The sequence below is a fragment of the Phoca vitulina genome, unplaced genomic scaffold (genome assembly GCF_004348235.1).
Source record: "Phoca vitulina isolate PV1807 unplaced genomic scaffold, GSC_HSeal_1.0 scaffold16, whole genome shotgun sequence".
Taxonomy (NCBI): Eukaryota; Metazoa; Chordata; class Mammalia; order Carnivora; family Phocidae; genus Phoca; species Phoca vitulina.
In genome coordinates, this window is record NW_022589719.1 from 28,547,168 (window position 1) to 28,563,164 (window position 15,997).

Consider the following 15,997-nt stretch of genomic DNA (forward strand, 5'->3'; position numbering starts at 1 on the left):
GGGCTCTCCATCACTTACTTTGCCCAAACTTGGCTGCAGGCCCCCTCAATCCCTGGGCCTCTCTATCCAGGGTCCCCTGTCCCCCGTGGGTGTTCACCATGGGTCCCGGATCGCTAGGTATGGTTATCAGTGTGCACAGGATGCACATACCCAGAAGCTGGGAAGGAGACTGACATAAACATCTGGCCTGTGGATCCTGACTCTACCATTTCCTGGCTGAGGGACCTCAGTCACCAGTGACCAAGTCCCTTATCCTTTTTGAGTTCTGGATTATAAAACAGGAAACATTTCCTTCCTTGTGAGATAACCCAGTACTCAGAAGCTTTTCCTTATTAAGGACATCCACACAGACCACGAGTCACATACAATTCCAGGAGGACAATCACGGGATCTTTGGTGCCTTTTGGATTTCTGCTCCCAGGGCTGAGGGTCAGAACTGTCCAGAGGCTTTAATAAGTTTCTCAGAGCTCATTTAACCACAATGTCAGTACAGTAGAGAAGGCTTTGATTCTTAAACACATGATAAACGGAAATCAAGCTTCAGGTTACAGGCCTCCCACATGGAACGAGGGGGCACTGGTCATGTTGACTGAGGTGTCTGGCAGTCATCCCAATGGCTTCAAACGCTCCATCCCCTCAGGAAGTCCAGTCACAGGCCTGCCAGCGGGCCACGTCACGGTGGGGTGGACGGTCAGCCTCATCTCCACCTGCCGGAGCAAGTGCAGCCAAGCCCCCGGTGTCCTGCTGCTTGTCACTAAGGACGGCAGTACGGAGCCTGGGGCCTGGCAGGGCTCGTTCAGAGAGGGCAGGAAAAGCCACAGCGCCATCACGGAAGAGAGGAGCAAGAACCCCAGCACCCCAACCCCAGCTTCTCGGGAGGCGAGCAGCTGCTCACCCTCTTGTGTAACAGGAGACTGGATTTGGCCACGCAAGTCGCCCGAGGGGGAAATGAGGCAGCCTGACACTCAGCAGGGAGCACCTTGGGAAGTGGTCGTGGCCCCAGGGATCTGCCGGGCACAATGCACCACAACTCTGGCTTGTTTCACGCTGAGCTGGAGAGTGAAAATCAGCTGGGCTGGGGTTCTGCCAGCCTGCCCGGGGACAAGCAGAGAAGCCCTGATCCGGGGAGCGGCAGCATAGGAAGCCTGAGGCCCCCCTGGCGCTCAGCCCTCCCAGACAGCCGGGGGACAGGCTGTTGTTGGGGGAGCAGGCTGCCAGGGTTCGTCAGGTTGCCTAACTATGACGGGGGTGCATGTCACAGGGCAAGGCCAGGACGTAGGCCAGGGCTGTAGCAGCGGAGGGGAGCCGCACGGTCCCAATGCAGGCGGACATGAAACAGAACGGCAAGGGGCAGTTAGCCCCTCCGCCGCTCTGCTGCCATTCTCCCCGCTCTCCTTCCATCACCTTGAGATGTGCGTGCCCAGGCTCACGTGTGGCTGGGCTGGCTGGAGGTAACAGCGGATGATGCCCACCCCACGGTGGGGGCGGCCCAAAGGAAATGCAGGCCTTTAAGGGAAAGCTGCTGGACACCGCCGCCTCCCTCACTTCTCACATGCGGACTGTACTTGAGTCCGGGCTCATCCGCGCCATCGAGATTTTCCACCACATCCTTAGGGCTCTAGAGGGGAAGTCACCTTGACTTCACACTTAGAGCGGGGGCAGCAGGAGCAGCTGTGGTGGGGCCAGGGGGGCCGTATGTAAATGAAGACCGAGAAGTTGAGGCCAGGAAGGAGCACGGAAGCCGAAGCCACCAAGCAAAGCGGGCGGGCAGCACACTGGCGGAGGGAGCAGGCCCCGCATGGAGGCCAGAAGACATCTGGGCAAGGAGCCCAGGGCAAGTGTTGCTGAAACCAGACAGGAGCCCCAGGCAGAGCAGAGCTGCTGAGGGGAAGCACCTCCACCTGCTCCTGGCTCACTCCCCATCACGCAACAGGGGCTGGAAAGACAGGCAGAGGCACGGCGGTTAACGGCCTCACATCAGAATAGCCCCTAACGTGCAGGGGCCCCCCGGGCCTGAGCTGTTCAGATAGACCCCCAACCTGCAGAGCGGTCCCCGCCCAAGCCACCACGGCTTTCAGGGATGCCCCAAAGCCCCTCGGCCTGATAGACACCCCATCTCACCGCATCCTTCAGGCACCTGAGTGGCCAAGAACAGACAAAACCCACTCCAAGCACTCATCCCTTCGGTAAGCACCCATTAGGTAAGCTCCCGTCCCACGAGACTAGCCCCAAGGCTGGAAGAGTAGAAATTACAACACCCTTTCAGCATGCCCAAGCCCTTCCTTGGGGGAGAGAAGGCCACACTTTCCCCTCGTGAAACCACAGGAAGTTGGGGAGGGGCATAAAGACCAGTTCTCTCCCAAGAGACAGGCCCCCGGAGCCCCTGAGCCTGAGCAGCTGCATTTGCCACAACGGCTGGGGTGCACTACTTTGATACCAGTGCTCCCCATCAGCCAACCTAACCCCGCCTTCAAGCTACTTGGTTTCCCACCATGCCACTGAGTGGTCTTCCTGGCAAGGCCCAAGACTTTCCTGGGTGACCCTTCTCGAAACCTGGCCCTACCCCAACCTGGAAGGGGAGACCAGGACCCCATACCTGTCCTTCAGTCAGGATCCCTGGCTCTGGGCGTTTCCAAGATGAAACCAGGAGGATGTAGAGCACCAGGAGCCCGAAGATCACCACCAGCATCCCAAGGCTGTTGGCAAAGATAGCCTCACTGGGCAGACTGGAATATGGCTGGGTGGCATTGTTCCTGAAGATGACAAAACAGTGTGGGCCCTTGAGAGACTTTCCACCTGTTTTTGCCCAACACCATTAGCAGATGGTGAGAAAAGCTTCCAAGGACCATCTATGACCTGGAACATTAACATACTAAGTCCCCACCACCATGCAAATATCTGCAGACTGCTTTCTACCTCTGAGGGAACTGAAGCTCAGAGAGGCAGGTGAGCTTGCCCAGAGTCAGAGAACTAGTAACTAGTTAATGGCATAGCCAAGACTTAAACCCCAGTCTGACCTCGTACCTTATTTGCTTTCACTACCCACCCCCCTGTCTTAAAAGAATGGGGGACGGTAGTGGTTAGGCATGCAGGCTGTAATCTTAACCCAAACCCCAGCTCTGCCGCTTACTGGCTGTGTGCCCTTAGGTAAGTTAGTTAACCTCTCTGTGCCTCACTTCCCTTATTTGTAAATGGCAACGGCAATGACGACAGTATCTATGTTGTAAAATGATTAAAGGATTAAATTTAAGGTGCTTAGAAGAGTTTCTGACACACAGTAGGTACGAAGTCAGTTTGATGGTAGATAAATGTTTGCTGACCAATTTACCAATCTCAACCTAAAGACTCCAGGACCTTCCAGATCAGGAACAATCCCAACCCCAAAGGCTCCCCTCCCTTGGCTAAGTCCTATGATCACAGGGTTCATCTTTTGAAGACCCTATGCCTTCCCCTCCATGTCAGAGTTGGGGGCCCCATCCCACTCACAAACTGAAGAAAAGCTTCTCATTAATGCCGGAAATGACAGACGCGATGGACAGAGAGAGGATGATGACGCCAAAGAAGAGGTGGATGGGTTTAAGGAGGCTGCGCAGCCACACGGATGCCCAGGGCAGCAGGAAGACGGCAAAGCCCAGGAACCACTGTGGACACAGGGAGGAAGGACCTGACTGCCCTGTGCTGGGCCCAGAGGTGCAGCAGGCCATCCTGCCCCACCGGGACTTCCTACCCTGCAATGGTCCCTTACCCTTCTTTCCCAGCTCACACCTCCCACCAGGTGCCACCCCTAGCTTCCGCACTATGGTCGCTTTCTTAGCCAAACCAGAATGTTCCATGAAATGCTTAGCTACAAGCCCAGTCTCCTGAAAGCCCAGCCATCCTTGTATGTCTCTGCTTCCTTCCAGTCCTGGCCCATAAAACTCCTCACTTGTACGGGGCTGACCTCAGAATGCGGAAACCACTTTCAGAATTGCTTCTGGTTCAAAGAAAGGTGGGAATGGGGAAGGTGGAAAAGATGACCTAGAGTCGGCGTGGCGTGTGCTGTGATCGAGTCAGCCCAGCGTGCTCCAGGACGACAGAGGGGCAGCGTGACAGGTAAGAGAAGGAACAGACGAGTGTGGGAACCGGCAGTCTCCTACGACCATTTAAGCCACCGACGCTATGGGGTGTGCCCTACGGGGCCATCTCCAGGCGGTGAGCAGAGGGAGTGTGTGGTGCGGGTGCAAGGGAAGCCCCAACCAGAGCCCACGGCCGCCAGCCGGCAGCAGGAACCCGAGCGAGAGCACGCACCTGGCAGGCAAAAAGGAAGACGGTGACAATGCCCAGCCAGCTGTGCAGGGAGTAGAGTTTGGCGACCTTGGAGTGGTGGTGGAACTGAAAGACGGCGACCATCCCCAGCACGGTCAGGATGAAGGCCAGCAGGTGCAGGGCCGCGTGGCCAATCTTCCATGGCAGCTTGGGCCCCACCCAGGACCGCGGCAGGCGGTACACCAGCGAGGCTGCAGAAGAGAACATCCCAGGGCCCGGCCTCTTCCCTCGTGCTCCCCCACACTTCTGTGATCGACGTTATCATCGTTTCCATTTTACAAGCGGGGAAATGAGGCTCCCCTGGGCCCCAAGGCCCAGCTCTGAATGCATGGGGCAAAGATGGGTCTGGCGGGAGTAAGCAGGTTCCTCGTGGAAGGACCTGACTAGGGCATGAGAGGCTTCAATCTCCTGCTCCCTAAAGCAGAAGTTGGCAAACTACAGCTCACGGGCCAAATCCAGCCTGCCACATGTTTTTGTAGGCAAAGTTTTATTGGAACACAGCCACGAACATGTTCTGGGGTTATCTATGGCTACTCACAATACAGTAACAGAGATGAGCAGTTGCAACACAGGTCATATGGCCTGTAAAGCCTTTGCCATCTAGCCTTTTACAGACAAAGTCTGTCAATCCCTGCCCTAGAGTATCTGTAAAGCTACCCTCCTCAGACGCCCCCATTCTCACTACTTCTTCCTGCAAATGACACCTGGGCCCAGAGACAGCCTGACCTACCCCAATCCCAGAGCCCCAAACCCAACAGTGACAAAGGCCAGCCCCGGGGAGGCAGAGCTCTGCCCCACCCAGCTCTGGGTGATGGTCTGTCTGCCATGACCGCGTACTCACCAGCACTGTAGAGTACCACTAAGCCCACAACCATGAGCACTGGGTGATAGTTGAACATGAGAATGGTGCCATCCCAGGCAAAGCCACCATGCCACAGCTGCATCCAATAGATGGTGAGGATGATGCACATCAACCCCAGGAAACACAGTGCGTAGAAGGACAAGTAGAACCATCCCACAGCCATTCTGAGCAGGCGCTCCTGGAAGAAGCAGAAGTCACACGTCCCTGCTGGCTCTGCGGGCTTGAGTGCACCCCACCTACCTGCTAAAGGAGTAACACCAAGCTCGCTCTTGCTGGAAGGGTGGACACTCTTCACTTTAGTTCTCCTGCCACCAGCCTGGGCACCGCCCCACGAGACCTGGAGTGCTGGGTAGGCCTGATCTCTGATTGTGGACACTAAGGATGGCCCCACCCCAGTACCTGGCAGCACACAGTGCTGGGGCCGGCTCTGGAGAGGGGCTGGACATCAAGGCTCTGGGCCCAAAGCCCTGGGATTAGCCTCCCTTCATAGAACCAAAAGGTAAAGAATCCACCCCACCGTACCCCACAAAAAAGAATCCAAATCCAGGCTAGATCACACAAATGCCTAGGCCCTCAGTTCTACCAGAAGGAGGCAAAATTATCATCTGCAAGGAGCCAACACACTATTAGGCCAGCTGAGAGGAAGTCCTATGATCTCCCACTTCTACAGGAAAGTTCTTCGCCAGACGGTGAACTCTGTGTGGCTAATCCTCCCATTGAGGAAGTAAGATCAGACCTTCGCTCTGGGGTCCCCACACTCCACACCTTGAATTGGACAGCAGCCCTCAGATGTCTCTAGGCCTGAGACTTCTGCTTTCTCTTCCTCTCAGGAAAGTTCAGAAGAGAAAAGAGGAAGCAAGAACTCATGGTCTAGAAAGCGAGAGTTTATTTTTGAGATTTCTCCATGTCCTTGATAAACTCAGAAACCAACTCTGGTTTCAGACAAATGAGCAGCTGGTCTTACAAACCAGGCAGCTGGGCGTGAGGGCTGGCAGGCACACACACAAAGCCACGGGACCACCTCTGCTTTCAGGGGGCGTGTAGGCAGCATGGGCCCAACTCTCAAGGCCGTCACCCTGTCCCGCGGACTCACACCAAGGAGGGGACACTGTGGCATCCTGCAGTTGAGATCCCTCAATCTGAACCAGCTAACAGAGAGAAAAGGAAGTCCCTGAAACAGCCGAGAACTCCCATGGCGATAAAACACTTGATTCCTCACCTTTAGACTTAGCGACAAGCTGACAGAGTGGTGGCCGAGGCTCCAATTCTTATGAAGTGGGGCACCTTGAGCAAATCACTTAGCATTTGTAGGACTCGGTCGTCTCATCTGAAAGAAAGGCATGGTAATAAGAATATACTAAAGAGCAGCTATGAGCAGACACCCCACTAGAACCCATGAACATTATGATCCCATTTGCTCCCGTGAGCAGTTATCATCCCCATCTTATAGACGAGGAAACCAAGGCTCAGGAAGATTAAATACCAGCATTAGGACCCAGTAAGTTTCAAAGCCTTGTCTGTTTGGCTTCAAGGCTCCTGTTTTTTCCTTGACCACAGGTTGTCGAAGGGGCAAGTGAGAAAATGTCCATAAGGACGTTGTGAGAGCAAAGTACTCTCCTTTTCATGGTGTTGTCACAGCAGTTCATCCTACCTACAAACTACAGCCTGAAGCTCGTGGCCTTCATGGCAGCCCAGGCCTCTCGGTGGCCCTGATACTAGGCCGTGCCAATTCTCTCCACGGCATGTGTCCACCTAACCAGAAACAGACACTGAACTCTCACAATGTGACCCGCGTTGGCAGTAATCACTGAGAAAGGAAGATCCGAGGGGCTGGGGGAAAAACAAGCTTCCATAAGGCCGGGGGAAAATAATGCCACCATCTTCCTAGAAGTTTCATGACTCAACTACTAAGCTCAGAGATTTGCCACCCAGCCTCAGAGGTGTCCCCATAGGCCCCGTAAGAGCAGAGAAAATTTCAGGTCACCAGATGTTCAGTCACCCCCCTGGTGAAGTCGGCATGAAGCACTTGGTCAGCAGGCTCCATCCACCAGACAATTATCTTTCATGACTTCCTTTTCCTTTGGAGAAGAAAAAACAAAAGTAAGTATCATCCAAAAGGGCTGTGTCCACCCTTCTCAAAGAGGTCCTGGATTACTGCTCTGGGACAGACTTAGAGTTCACGATGGGGACACTTTTCTGACAACGGGCTGTGATGTTATACTGCTCACAGTACACAGATGACCCTACCTCTACGCGAAAGTGCAGAAGAAAAAAGAAGAATGCAGTGAAATTGCAACCCTAACACCGAGAATATTCTATCATTTATTCCAAGAAAGTAGGTTGTGCTATGATTTCAGGATGTGCTCACCATTGTTGGGTCTCTGATTCCGCCCGCACTTTGTAGAGCCCCATGCTAAGGCAGAAGTCAGCATGCCCTTCTAAAAGGGCCGGAATGGAAAATATTTTAGGCTTTGCAGGCCATAGTCTCTCTCCCAACTCTGTCATCAACTCTTCTGATGTAGCGCAAAAGCAGTCATAGACAGCACCTTCACAAACGAACACAGCCATGTTCCCAAAAAACTTTATTTATGGACACTGAAACTTCAGGTTCAGATCATTTGTACAAATCAGAAAATATTATCCTTTTCATTTCTGTTAATCTTTTAAAAATGCAAAAACCATGCAGGCGGTGTGTCTTACTCTGTCCACCATGATCTAAGAAATGTACTCTTCAACCTAATACTCTCCTCAGTCCCTTGACAAAAAACGATTCTCCCTGGCTGCAGTAAAAGAGATCAGGCCTCCGTGTAAGAAATGGGTAAGCTTCCATTCAGCCCTTGATCTTAGGAAAAGGCTCTATTCCAAACTCTTACAATATTACTTTTATAATTTAGAACTACTAATAGATGAAGGAACAGAAAGTCAATTGGTTGCCCGGCTTCCAGGATGAATGGTGGGGATTTTGGAAATCCTGAGAATCAGACTTCGGGTTCAAGTCCTACACTCTTCTCTTACAGATCAAAATCACTGGAACCCAAAGAAGGAAAGCGACTTGGCCACGCTGAGTGGCAGAGCTGGTACAGGAACCCGGGTTCGCTTCCCTCAGCTCCCAGGACTCCTCACGTCCAAACGTGGCTTCTGTAAAGTCAGGGCTCAGGAGTGAGGACCCCTAAGTTCCAGTCGGGAGGTAGACAGGCAAGGCGCTCCTTAGCGCCACAGTGATTACAGACCCGCCCTTCCAGACTGCCCCGGTCGGGCTCAGGTGTCCGGAGAACCGTTCCAGGAACCCGGAGCCCGATCCCCGACTCTTCTGCGGGGACGAAGGGCTGTTGGTCCTAGCTAACCTTCGGTGACAATTAGGGCGAGGGGCTCCGCCTGCTGACTGCGACTTCCGAAGCGCTTTCGTGCCTGGACCACCACACCTGTAGGACCACCACACCTGTAGGAGGAAGGGCGCGGACCACAGCGTCCATTTCCTACAGGAGAAAGCTGAGGCCGAGTGAAGGGTAGCGACAGCGCGGAGAGGTAGTAGCGGAGCCAGCACTCGAACCCAGATCCCTGAACTCCCCATCCGAGCTCTTTCTCACCCCCGAACCACAGTGGGTCGCAGGGGTCGCCGAGACCCGCCTCTCGCCACCCGGCGCGGCAGCTACCAGGACTCCAGGCGGATGGAATCACGGACTCTCTGGGAGGTAAGCGACCACGCAGCCCGCACCGCAGCCCCAGGGCCAGTGAACCGAGCCGCCTCCGTCTCTTATAGGCTCACAGCACTTCCGGGCGCGCGCGCGGCCGCCTGGGAAATGAAGTCCGAGGTTGCAGACTCCCAACTCCAGTTCCTTCGCGGGCGTTTCTTCCCCAGGGAGCGCCGCTAACGGCTCGGCCCGGTCCCTCACCCCCAACTGGTGTTCCGGCGGACGCGAAGCCTCTCGCCGGGGACTGGCCCTCCGCAAGGCCGCGGGCAGCGGCTGGGAAGGTCGGCAGCTGGACGCGGCGACGCCGGGAGGGCAGGAGAGGAGCGGGCCCAGGAAAGCGGTGGCCAGATATGGCAGCCGGGCTGGCCACAGAGCGCGGAGCGAAAGCTGAGGACCGGCGGGTAACACGGTACAGACGGAGCCCGCGTCCGCCATCTACTTCCGGGATTTAAAACCGGTTTCCGGAAGCCAGGACGGCGTCCCCATGACAACCGACGTTGGGGCTTTGAGGTGAGAGTGCTTGAGGAGTGGGTGAGGTGACCAGAGTCGGAATTTGTGTTGTTACTGTTTTGGGTGGGTTTTTTTTGGTTTTGGGGGTTTTTTTGCCAAGGCAGCCGCATTTTGAGGTGGATTGGGAAGGACTGGGAGGAAAGCTGCCCTGGGGACAAAGGGAACGCGGCAGGGAGCGGTGGACAGACCGAAGACGGCTCCGTTACCTCGCGAATCTCTCCTCCCTAAAGCGGAGGCGATGGGCCTCCTTCCCGTAGAGTTGGCGGCGGGCGGGTCTCTGTCACGGATCCTCACGACAGCCCGCCGCGGTGGCCCGTGAAGTCGTGGTTTAGAGCGCGGGCTTTGGTGTCATCCCCCCGCTGTGAAGCCTGGCTCTGCTCCCCTGCGACCCGGAGGCACGACTTGAACTCTGAGCCTGTGTTCTTGCCTGTATAACGGGGGGCTCATTCTTTCCCACCTTGCAGAGTAGTTGCGAGGATTAAAGGAAATTGTCCTGGTCGCCAAGTGTATCATGGTGCTGGTAGTAGGTGATAGCTGTCCGCTTAGAGAAAGTGCCATCACGCAGCCACTAAGGTGGGACTGCTCCACCAGGTGAGGTGGATGCGGTTCCTTAACCTCTCAGAGCCTCTGTGTGATACGGGCATTCTATTCATACAAACGGCTGCTTCTCAAGATGGGTGTAGGATTAAGTAACCTGATGAATATAAAAAGAGCTTGTAAATTGTAAAACATTTTGCAGACGTTAATTTAATCTCATCCTCTTAACACCTCAGAGCATTTGGAAATTTGTTTATAGATTTGACCCAGCTGGAGGGGTCACAGGACACCTGCAGAGCAATTTCTGGGCCTTGGAATATATGAAAGTAAAGGCCCAGCCCCCCTTACCTGGTGCCGCTGTGTTGCCACCCCCTTAAACATAGAGTTTTGCAGGAGAGCATCATTTCCTCTGCGCTGCCTGCACCACTTCCCACTTCTGCGCCAACGTCTTTCCCACCTAGTACACATCAGCCTGTCTGTTATATGAGAGGCAGCTTTGGGCATTGGTTAAAAGCACAGACTCTGGACCCAGGCTGCCTGAATCCCAACCCCAGTTCTGCCACTGCTACTAGCAGTGTGACCTAGGACAAATTATTTTATCTCTCCAAGCCTCAGTTGTCCTATCTGTGTAATGGGTAGAGTAATAATAGTGTGTCTTCTACTTCATGGGGTTATTGTGAGAGTTACAGAATTTTAGTGCTTAGAATAGTCCCTGGCAGGGGTGCCTGGCTGGCTCAGTCCGTGGAACATGTGACTTGATATTGGGGATCAGTGTCATGAGTTTGAGCCCCATGTTGGGTGTAGAGATTACTTAAAAAAAAAAAAAAAAAGGAATAGTCCCTGGCATACTGTAAGTGATTATATAAAGGTTTGCTGCTGCAATTAGTATTAGAATTAGTATTAACTACACGACTAGACAGTCACTCTTTGTAGTGCTCCTAGATTCCTTTGAACTCAAAAGTGGAAAGAGCTCTGCATTGGGGCGCCTGGCTGGCTCAGTTGGAGGAGCATGTGACTCTTGGTCTCAGGGTCATGAGTTCGAGCCCCATGTTGGGTGTAGAGATTACTTAAAATGAATAAATTAAAACTTAAAGAAAAAAGAAAGAGCTCTGCATTTAGAAGTTTCCAGGCATGCAGAAAGTTTGAGGATGAAGGTCCCTAGGAATGACTAGTTGGGTTTTTTGGGAGGTGGTAGTGGTTTTGGTCATTGATGTATCCCAAGCAGCTAGAATGGGGCCTGGCATGTAGTAGGTCCTCAGTAAATATTTACTGTATTAATGAATTTCTAACCACCTTTCTCTCTCTCTCTCTCTCTCTCTCTCTCTCTCTCTTTTTTTTTTTTTTTCCTTTTTGCCTTGACAGGCCCTTGTCTTAGCGCAAGGAAAACAGCTCCGATTTGAGGAACTAGTGCTTCTCCTTCAGTGGTGGGGAGAAAGCCAGGAGCTGTCTTCTGGGGAACTGTGGAATGTGCCCCTGGGGGGCCCAATAAAGCAGAAGGAAGATGCTCCAGACCAGTAACTATAGCCTGGTGCTCTCCCTGCAGTTCCTGCTGCTGTCCTATGACCTCTTTGTCAATTCCTTCTCGGAGCTACTCCGGATGGCTCCTGTCATCCAGCTGGTGCTCTTCATGTGAGTTCAGTGGGTGGGACTGGACAGCTGAACCCAAGCAGTTTGAAAGCCCTGGCAATTGTGATTTAGCATTTTAAAGTTATTAATAGAGAAATCTTAGGGAAAATAAAATTTCATGTATCTTGGGTACTCCACAGACATGTCACAGATCCTGTATTTATATGCTTCTAATAAGGGTCTGGGATCCAGGGAGCAGTCAGAGGGTTATTCTCTCCATCTGTGAGTAGAAGTATTGTCTTACATTGCCATGAAAGAGGATTACAGAATGGTGAGCTCAAAGGGCAGTCATATCTGTTATGTATATGGGATGGAAGCTGTTGGCATTTTTCTTCCACAATGATTTATAGACTCCACAAGGCAAGTTATTAACAGAAAATCAGTCTTCGACACTGTCTTCCTTCATTCAGCAAGTGTTCATTGGCCTGCCAGACAGTGTTCTAGGTACAGTAGTAAGGCTGACAATTTCCTGCTCTCACAGGATTTCCACTCAAGTGGAAAAAGACAATGAATACATTTTTTTAAAGATAATTTTGAATAGTAACAAATGTACAGTGGATGGAAAGCGGATGGGGCGGAGAGGGGAGGGCTCCTTGAGGCAGTGGGGTTAAAGGAGGGTTTCAGAAGAGGAGACATTGGAACTGAGACTTGAATGGCCCTAAGACATCGGCCGTGCCAAGATCAAGGGAAAGGTGTTGCCATCTCTCTAGGTGGAAATGTCTGGCAGGCCCAGGTTATGTGACAGGCGGGGCTGGCTTTTTCTGGATATAGGGAAGAAAGCAGCTTCTCCTCCCAAGTGTCTAGAAGGTTAAGAGCACCAGAGCAGGAAAGCTTTGTCTGTCAGCTGCACCTCACTGATGGGGCCAGCAGGGAGTTCGAGACTCATGTCATTTGGGACCCAAAGCCCATGCCACTGTTGGGGGGGGCAGTGGTTTCAGGGGCCTAGAGCACAGGGAAGGCCAGACTTCATGGTGTCCCTTAGGACTTAGGGCCAGCTCTTGGGTCATCCCACAGACCTCCATTTAGCGGTGTTTTGTTTGATGTCTGCAGCATCCAGGATATCGCAATCCTCTTCAACATCATCATCATTTTCCTCATGTTCTTCAACACCTTCGTCTTCCAGGCTGGCTTGGTCAACCTCCTCTTCCACAAGTTCAAAGGGACCATCATCCTCACAGCTGTATACTTCGCCCTCAGCATCTCCCTTCATGTCTGGGTCATGGTAAGAGCAGAGCTCTGAGTTCCTGAATCCTTAAGGGGCTAGAAGTATCTTTTTTCTAGGAATCCAGCCTCAATTTTTTACATCTCACAGAAACCTTGACAGAAAACAGGTGTGTTTGTGGTGAATGAATGTGGTGCCGCCTGGGCTTGGGCAAGTTGAATAAGGCGCTTCTGCCCAACCTTTTGTGTTAAAGAACTGCCTTATCCAAGAGTCAGGGGACACTTCTGGAATATTCTGTTCACGTTTGCCCCAAAACAGTCCTGGTAAAACAGGAAGGTGACTGTGTTTCATCATTAGCTGTTTGGGCAGGTGGGTGTTTGGACAAGGTATTCTTAGACATTGGTGTCCCATGGGAAATGGCCAGGCCAAGAGTGTCTTGGTGCTGCATTTAGAAGTTTCATCTAAAGGTGCTGACACGGCCTCACAGCAGATGCCAGTTTTCATGGTTCAGATTCTCCTGCTTCACGAATTGTTCCATCTCTTTGGGTATTGCCTGTGTTTCTCATACTCATTTTGATGGGACACATTAAAACCTCAGGGTTCTCTAGTCACTTCTCTACTAAAGCCACCTTCTTAGACTGAACCTTCCGTTAAGTCGCCCTTGTTATTCCACAGAGAGAAGTAGAGCTCACGGGGAAGAAATAGCAGTGCCAGGGTCTCTAAGCGCTTCCTGAAGAGGATTGTCTCTGCTCTGGTTCTTGGGGCCAAAATAGGTCCTGGCTTTGTACTTTGTACTATAAAGCTGCTAATCTGATTAAACCCTGAGTGCACTAAGCCTTTATCTGACAGGAACTGAGCCTGAGATCTTCAAGGAAAGACAGTGACCACACTGAACTGAGATAATGTGTATCACTTCTCCTTGGAAAAGGCTATGGAATGGGGGCACCTGGGTGGCTCAGTCATTAGGCGTCTGCCTTCGGCTCAGGTCATGATCCCAGGGTCCTGGGATCGAGCCCCGCATCGGGCTCCCTGCTCCACGGGAAGCCTGCTTCTCCCTCTCCCACTCCCCCTGCTTGTGTTCCCTCTCTCACTGTGTCTCTCTCTGTCAAATAAATAAATAAAAATCTTAAAAAAAAAAAAGGCTATGGAATGAAAGGGAATAAATAGCTTAGTTCAAACTTTCTCCTTCAGGGTTAAAAGGATATTTCCTTTGTACAGAAAAGGGAGTTTGAAGCTCCTTTGAAAAACTCCTTGGGGTTGTGGGAAGAAAGAAGGAGGGTGAGATTAGCCTAATTTGAAACCAAGCGGCATTTCTGCAGCTAACCAAGTTGGAGATTCTATGGCCTCATCTGGTCACTAACCTTCCCCTGTCTACTCATGTCTCCTTCAGAACTTACGCTGGAAAAACTCCAACCGCTTTGTCTGGACAGATGGACTTCAAACGCTGTTTGTATTCCAGAGACTAGGTAAGGACCAGAGCAACCTCAGGCCTCCCTTCGGTGGCACCCATGGCTCAGGCAACTAAGGGCCGCGATCCTGGCTTTCCCAGTCCATCACTGCCAGCATGGGACGAGTAGAACAGCCATGACAAGAACAGGAGGGATGATGGCCAGCTGCCCTTGCAAGGGAGTCCCTGGGAAATCATGAGGCAGGGCCCCTCCGCCTTGTTAGGTTGTGTTCTTTTTTTTTTTTTAAGATTTTTTATTTATTTATTTGACAGAGAGAGACACAGCGAGAGAGGGAGCACAAGCACGGGGAGTGGGAGAGGGAGAAGCAGGCTTCCTGTAGAGCAGGGAACCCGATGCGGGGCTTGATCCCAGGACCCTGGGATCACGACCTGAGCCGAAGGCAGACGCTTAACGACTGAGCCACCCAGGCGCCCCGTTAGGTTGTGTTCTTAGCCTGAAACGGATATTCAGGAGCATCCCTGACACTTCTTTCCTGCGTACTACCCACAGCAGCGGTGTTTTACTGCTACTTCTACAAACGGACAGCTGTGAGACTGGGCGATCCTCGCTTCTACCATGACTCGTTATGGCTGCGCAAGGAGTTCACACAAGTCCAAAGGTGACCGCTTCTTGTCACACTGATGGATGGATGCCTTTCCTTCCTGACAGAGGCTATGTTTGTGGCTCTGTGGGGTGGGCGTCGGCCCTATGCACAGGAAACACCTTGACTTTCCTAGGACAGTCTCAGGCCACTTGTGTTCAGCAGTCAAGAAGGAAGATCTTCCCTCTTGCAAATTAAAGTGTTTCCCAATACAGGCTTCAGTACATAACCCTCCCCGGCCTCCACCTCGGTTCTGCCCCTTTTCCTTTCCTGCTCTCTGTCCTTCTTCTCACACAAGGCTGTGAGGCTTGATCCTTGGGAAGCTGTCACTTAGCCTGGTACAGGAGGGGCTCCTGGCACCTGCTTTCTTTGCACCAAACATAATTAATGGGTGCAAAGAGTGATATTTCTGAGCTCCTGACTGATCACACTGTAGACATTTAGATTTTATACCCAAGGTGGGTGTTTTTTACATTTTATAAATAGGAAATAAATTGAATTCTTTTTCTGTAAGTGGTAGAGTCTGTTTGTGTAGCTAGATCTCTTCGCAGATAAGAGGCATATCAAGTCCTGGCCTTAGCATTTACTTGACCCAGTGGGCAGCTTGAGCCACAGAACAAATAAAGATATTTATTGAGTGCCGTTATGAGTACAAGCTATTTTTGTAGAAATTCAGGATGCAATCTGATGCCCCACCCCAACCCTTGGAGTTCCAGACTTCTGTGCTTTTTTTTTTAGGGTTTTATTTATTTATTTATTTGTTTATTTTAGCTGAGAGAGAGAGAGAACATGTGTGCATGTGTGCATGTGCGCCTGGGGACAGGTGGGCAGGGGAGGAGTAGAGGGAGGACAATCAAACTCCGCGCTGAGCAGGTAGCCCAACATGGGGCTCGATCTCATGACCCTGAGATCATGACCTGAGCCGAAGCCAAGAGTTGGACGCTTAACCAACTGAGCCACCCATACGCCCCTGGACTTCCATGCTTTATTCAGCACAGAGCCCTTAACTGCCCTCAGAAGAATAAAAATGTTCCTTAGCCTGTTTTGGCAAAAGAAATTTTTAAAATTCATATGCCCATGGTATCAGCTTTCTTTTGCTAGAATAATGTGTAACAGACCACCACCAAACTTCAGTGGCAGGTACCAATAAATAGTTACATGGCTTTTGAGCCTTGGGGTTCATCTGATTGGGCTGGTTCAGGTGATTTCTGCTGGGCTTGCTCATGTGTCTGTGGTCATCTGTGGGTCAGCCAG

The 15,997-nt window shown here is 52.0% G+C and overlaps 2 protein-coding genes across 3 annotated transcripts; one reads left to right on the forward strand and one right to left on the reverse strand.

Moving 5' to 3' along the window:
* Window positions 1-92: 92 nt before the first annotated feature.
* On the reverse strand, window positions 93-7,618 carry LOC116638356 (cytochrome b ascorbate-dependent protein 3). The gene is made up of 7 exons (XM_032414251.1): window positions 7,536-7,618; window positions 6,387-7,245; window positions 5,147-5,345; window positions 4,288-4,496; window positions 3,487-3,641; window positions 2,597-2,753; window positions 93-1,936 (listed from the first exon to the last, which is right to left on the reverse strand). Exons 3-7 carry the CDS (start codon window positions 5,328-5,330, stop codon window positions 1,913-1,915), a joined length of 729 nt encoding a protein of 242 aa, XP_032270142.1. The 5' UTR covers window positions 5,331-5,345; window positions 6,387-7,245; window positions 7,536-7,618; the 3' UTR covers window positions 93-1,912.
* TMEM138 (transmembrane protein 138) lies at window positions 7,597-15,433 on the forward strand. 2 transcript variants are annotated; one of them, XM_032414252.1, is made up of 5 exons: window positions 7,597-9,369; window positions 11,269-11,535; window positions 12,583-12,754; window positions 14,085-14,160; window positions 14,653-15,433. In XM_032414252.1, the coding sequence occupies exons 2-5, from the start codon at window positions 11,408-11,410 to the stop codon at window positions 14,763-14,765; spliced, it is 489 nt and encodes a 162-aa protein (XP_032270143.1). In that variant the 5' UTR covers window positions 7,597-9,369; window positions 11,269-11,407; the 3' UTR covers window positions 14,766-15,433. The 2 variants fall into 2 exon arrangements, with proteins under 2 accessions (XP_032270143.1, XP_032270144.1); XM_032414253.1 differs by lacking the exon at window positions 7,597-9,369 and adding an exon at window positions 9,400-9,432.
* Window positions 15,434-15,997: the final 564 nt, after the last annotated feature.

What these genes read in the sequence shown, in the direction of transcription:
- LOC116638356 (XM_032414251.1), bottom strand. Translation starts at nt 5,330, where the DNA reads ATGGCTGTGGGATGGTTCTACTTGTCCTTCTACGCACTGTGTTTCCTG. An exon ending in TCTTCCTTTTTGCCTGCCAG is followed by an intron (nt 3,642 to 4,287) that starts GTGCGTGCTCTC and finishes CTGTGTCCACAG; the next exon opens with TGGTTCCTGGGCTTTGCCGT. An exon ending in GGATCCTGACTGAAGGACAG is followed by an intron (nt 1,937 to 2,596) that starts GTATGGGGTCCT and finishes CTGTCTTTCCAG; the next exon opens with CCCCTGTTGCGTGATGGGGA.
- TMEM138 (XM_032414252.1), top strand. Translation starts at nt 11,408, where the DNA reads ATGCTCCAGACCAGTAACTATAGCCTGGTGCTCTCCCTGCAGTTCCTG. An exon ending in ATCCAGCTGGTGCTCTTCAT is followed by an intron (nt 11,536 to 12,582) that starts GTGAGTTCAGTG and finishes TGATGTCTGCAG; the next exon opens with CATCCAGGATATCGCAATCC. An exon ending in CCCTTCATGTCTGGGTCATG is followed by an intron (nt 12,755 to 14,084) that starts GTAAGAGCAGAG and finishes TGTCTCCTTCAG; the next exon opens with AACTTACGCTGGAAAAACTC.